The sequence below is a fragment of the Plasmopara halstedii genome (genome assembly GCF_900000015.1).
Source record: "Plasmopara halstedii genome assembly, contig: Scaffold_3073, whole genome shotgun sequence".
Classification (NCBI taxonomy): domain Eukaryota; phylum Oomycota; class Peronosporomycetes; order Peronosporales; family Peronosporaceae; genus Plasmopara; species Plasmopara halstedii.
In genome coordinates, this window is record NW_020189977.1 from 308103 (window position 1) to 311529 (window position 3427).

General features: G+C 40.9%; 2 protein-coding genes across 2 annotated transcripts in view; both read right to left on the bottom strand.

Annotated features, from left to right (window-relative positions):
* Positions 1-181, bottom strand: part of PHALS_07245 (START-like domain) — a gene marked incomplete at both ends in the record, with an annotated part of 708 nt that extends 527 nt beyond the window's left edge. The window contains one exon of the mRNA XM_024720676.1: positions 25-181. Coding sequence (XP_024585851.1) covers positions 25-181 — 157 coding nt within the window. The remainder of the gene's footprint in view (positions 1-24) is intronic.
* Positions 182-780: 599 nt separating this feature from the next.
* On the bottom strand, positions 781-1227 carry PHALS_07246 (uncharacterized protein; the record flags this gene model as incomplete). Its single annotated transcript, XM_024720677.1, has 1 exon — positions 781-1227. The coding sequence occupies one exon, from the start codon at positions 1225-1227 to the stop codon at positions 781-783; it is 447 nt and encodes a 148-aa protein (XP_024585852.1).
* Positions 1228-3427: the final 2200 nt, after the last annotated feature.

A 3427-nucleotide genomic window follows, 5' to 3' on the forward strand; every position in this document is an offset into this window, starting at 1 on the left:
TATGCTTGAGTATCCAACGTGAACCAAAAGAAGCCATAGAAATGATGACAAATACAACAAAGTTATCCGCAGCCAACGAGTCGATTCGGTCGAATAGTGCTGGCAACTCATACATCAGATAGTAATGCAAGTCACGATTGATCCACACAATCATCGTATGCAGCAGGCCAATCGTGAACATGCCGAAAGAGCGTAGAATGATCTGCTGCTCGAGAAGACAGAAATGAACCATTCGATGTCTTGAAATCGAGCACGATTGTGCGTATCGCTTTTTTTATCGTATCTTGATATCGGTATCAAGCGGTGCAATTTGATTTAGCTGAAACGATTAGCTCATGAAGGTTCCGTGATCGCTTGCACGATTTGCTGCCGCTCAGCTTGGAGTAAAATTAAGTCAATGGTCAGCCTTAAGTCCACGTCTTTGAAGAACGTTGTTTATGTGCTGTCAAAAGAATGGCTGGACGATAAATAGAAGCGGTATCGCTACAAAAAGCTCTGCTTGTTACTTTTTCAAAGTGGTGTCACCTGCGCGTTCTCGCTTGGTGACTACCCTCAGGTGAACAGTAACCACCACTTGGCCTTACTTCATCAGTAGTGCTATCCCATGCGAAGATAATGCGTCCGCAACCGTTTTTTTCACTTGTTGAATCAAATTCGTCGTGTAGAAACCCAGCGGTAAAATCTAGACAGAAATCGGAGACCTTAGGCTCATGGAGTAGAAGGAAGCTCGCCTTCCAGAACTAGTTGCCATATATTGATTAACCGAAGAGTGTGGAGGATCTATACAAACAAATCGTAGTATGCCTTCATGACATTTGGATTGTCCTCTTCTGGCATAATGATGAGAAGATGGTCTTTTATCTGGACACGAGAAAAATTGAGAAAAATCCAGTGTCCGAAAAGCCGATCCCAATCACCTTTGGTTGATTTTGGATCTGTCGCAATGGTCCTAGCGCTTTCGATTTCTTCGATGTCGATAATTATTTTTGAAATTTGTGGCGCGTTGTTTTTGAAAAGTGGGGAATTCGGCGTTTTTTTCAAAATTTGTTTAATTTCAACGTAATCTTTCAAAGCCTGCTGCAAATGTTCCGGACTCAACTGAGAATATCGAAGTATGAAATGCACACGGTCCCGAGTGTAGAAGTGGTTGATCCACGTCGTCAGAAGATACCCCCAGTCATCTTTGATAATAGAAGGGCCCACAGAACCAGGGGGTGGTTTTTGCATGATTTGTTCTCTACTTATAACAACACTAGCAGCACGGATGTCTAGTATGGCACGAGATTCGGTGTGAAGATCTGTATGATCCATATATCCGAAAATTACGCGCAGAGCGTCAAATATCGGCGTAGTCGTCCTGATCGAGTCGTAACTATCCAATATTTTGTTCACGGTCCATTCATTGTAATCAGCTGCGCGAAATATCAATCGCACCTCGTCGCGTGAAAAGCCATGCAAATTTAATCCACGCAACCAAAACTCCAATTTATTCCAATCACATTCACTTTCTGGATAATAAATTTTGATAAAAAAAGCAAAGTAGGTGGCTATGTCAGTATAAGTGTCCGGCTGCGGGCAGAATGCACTTAAATCTGTCTCAAACAGAAGGTTTAGTCTCTTACGAGATTGGGTGTGCAGAGATCACTCACATACATAGCTTGAAAATTTCGTTCTTAAACGATTGAGAGGCATGCTACTATATAAAGAAGATTCACTAGCCAGTTTCGTGTGCGTATAATTTTCCCAAAGATTCTTAGGCACAGAAACCATTCTATTCGTTCTTTCGTCGGGTTCGGGGATACAGCTGGTCAGTTGACTGGCACCGATGTTTAATCCAAACTTTGCAGTTTATAATACAGAGAGCCGCCGCGGTTAAGATATATACGGGCACGACAGTGCAAATGATAGCGAATGGATACACCGCTCCGCGCGATGTCCGGTATCAGGACCTGTACTACTTGCATTTTGAGAAATTGTGGCCAAGCCAGCTCAATTTTTATGATAGCTTAAAAAAAATCAGACTATTTACTTTCAACCCTAAAAAAAAAATTTTGGAGTGACTTAACAATTACCAGATAATTTCTAAATCTATAATGCAAAAAATTTGTACGAATTTGTCTGCTGCTCAAAATATGCTTTTTAATTTCAAATCTATTAATAAAATACGTTCGAAAGATTAGTAATAAGCCACCAATCAAAAAGACAGAAAAAAAACTCCACATTTCTCCAAAATAGTAGAGCTCAAGCGTGGAGGAAGACGGCAAGCATAATATCAAAATACGCTTAGCTACCCACGTAAAAACATCGGATGAAGAAAATGATTGACTTCACTCACACATAGCACGTGGATGAAGCTTGTTCCTCGCAGTCTTGCTTTTTAAGACGTATTCATGCATACCTTGGTAATCAAAGACAGCTTTAAAGTATAGCTGGCGTTAATACAGTTTGCAAGAACAAGATTACTGCTGCATGATGCACGACATCATGCGTCAAATTAAAGCGCATGATGGGTCAAGTATGACAAGAACATGAACAATTAGAAATTTAATGTCACAGAGAAGACTTGGAATGTTTTTTTCTCTGCCTTTGTTACGTATAGTCGCTCATGACACAATTACAATAAAAGGCGGGGTATTCCACTTTCATTCTATCACAAGCACATACGTACAACATCGCACTTTCAGTTGAAGGTTGTGAAATAGTTGATCATTTCAATGATTAACAGCCTGTAATATCTCTAAGAGTTAGCTTCGAAACTTATTATATGTTATACTTTACAAGTATGCCTAGTTTTAAGCGATGGATAAAAAAATTCAGCGCAATATAAACGCAGTGGACGGCAAGGCCCAGCATTAGAAAATAACATACGGTGCTAAGCTAGAGTTTACATTTACATATAAGGCACATGCAGCTGCTGATCATGAGAGACAAGACCAGCAACATAGTAGAGCAAGCTGGAAAAGAGAGACACGGATTAAGATTTAGCCTGCACTTACCGCTTACAACATTGTCAGCACTTTACTACCAAATGAGATGTCTTATCTCTCTGTGTTCCGTCCGGGTATATGGGTAAAGCTGGCCCATGCACTGAGTCGAAATGGGCAAATTTGAGCTCAAACCCACTCTCAACACCTATTCTAATTCATATACTGTTGGGGTAAGCCATTATTGCAAGTAAATATCGCGAAGCGTAACGCAACTACGGCAATTTCTTCAGCCCATTGACTAAAGTTTTATTGCCGCAACAAAAGGTCAGTATGGCGGATGGACGGTGCGCATCTGACGCCGTTTCGAATGGGTTTCAAAGGGTAAAAATTGCATATTTATATGTGCTACAGTAAAACCTGTCTAAATTAAACATGTTGGGACTAGTGTTGTGACCCGGGTCAACTTTTGGCCAACCCGACCTGACTTGGGTCAACAGGTG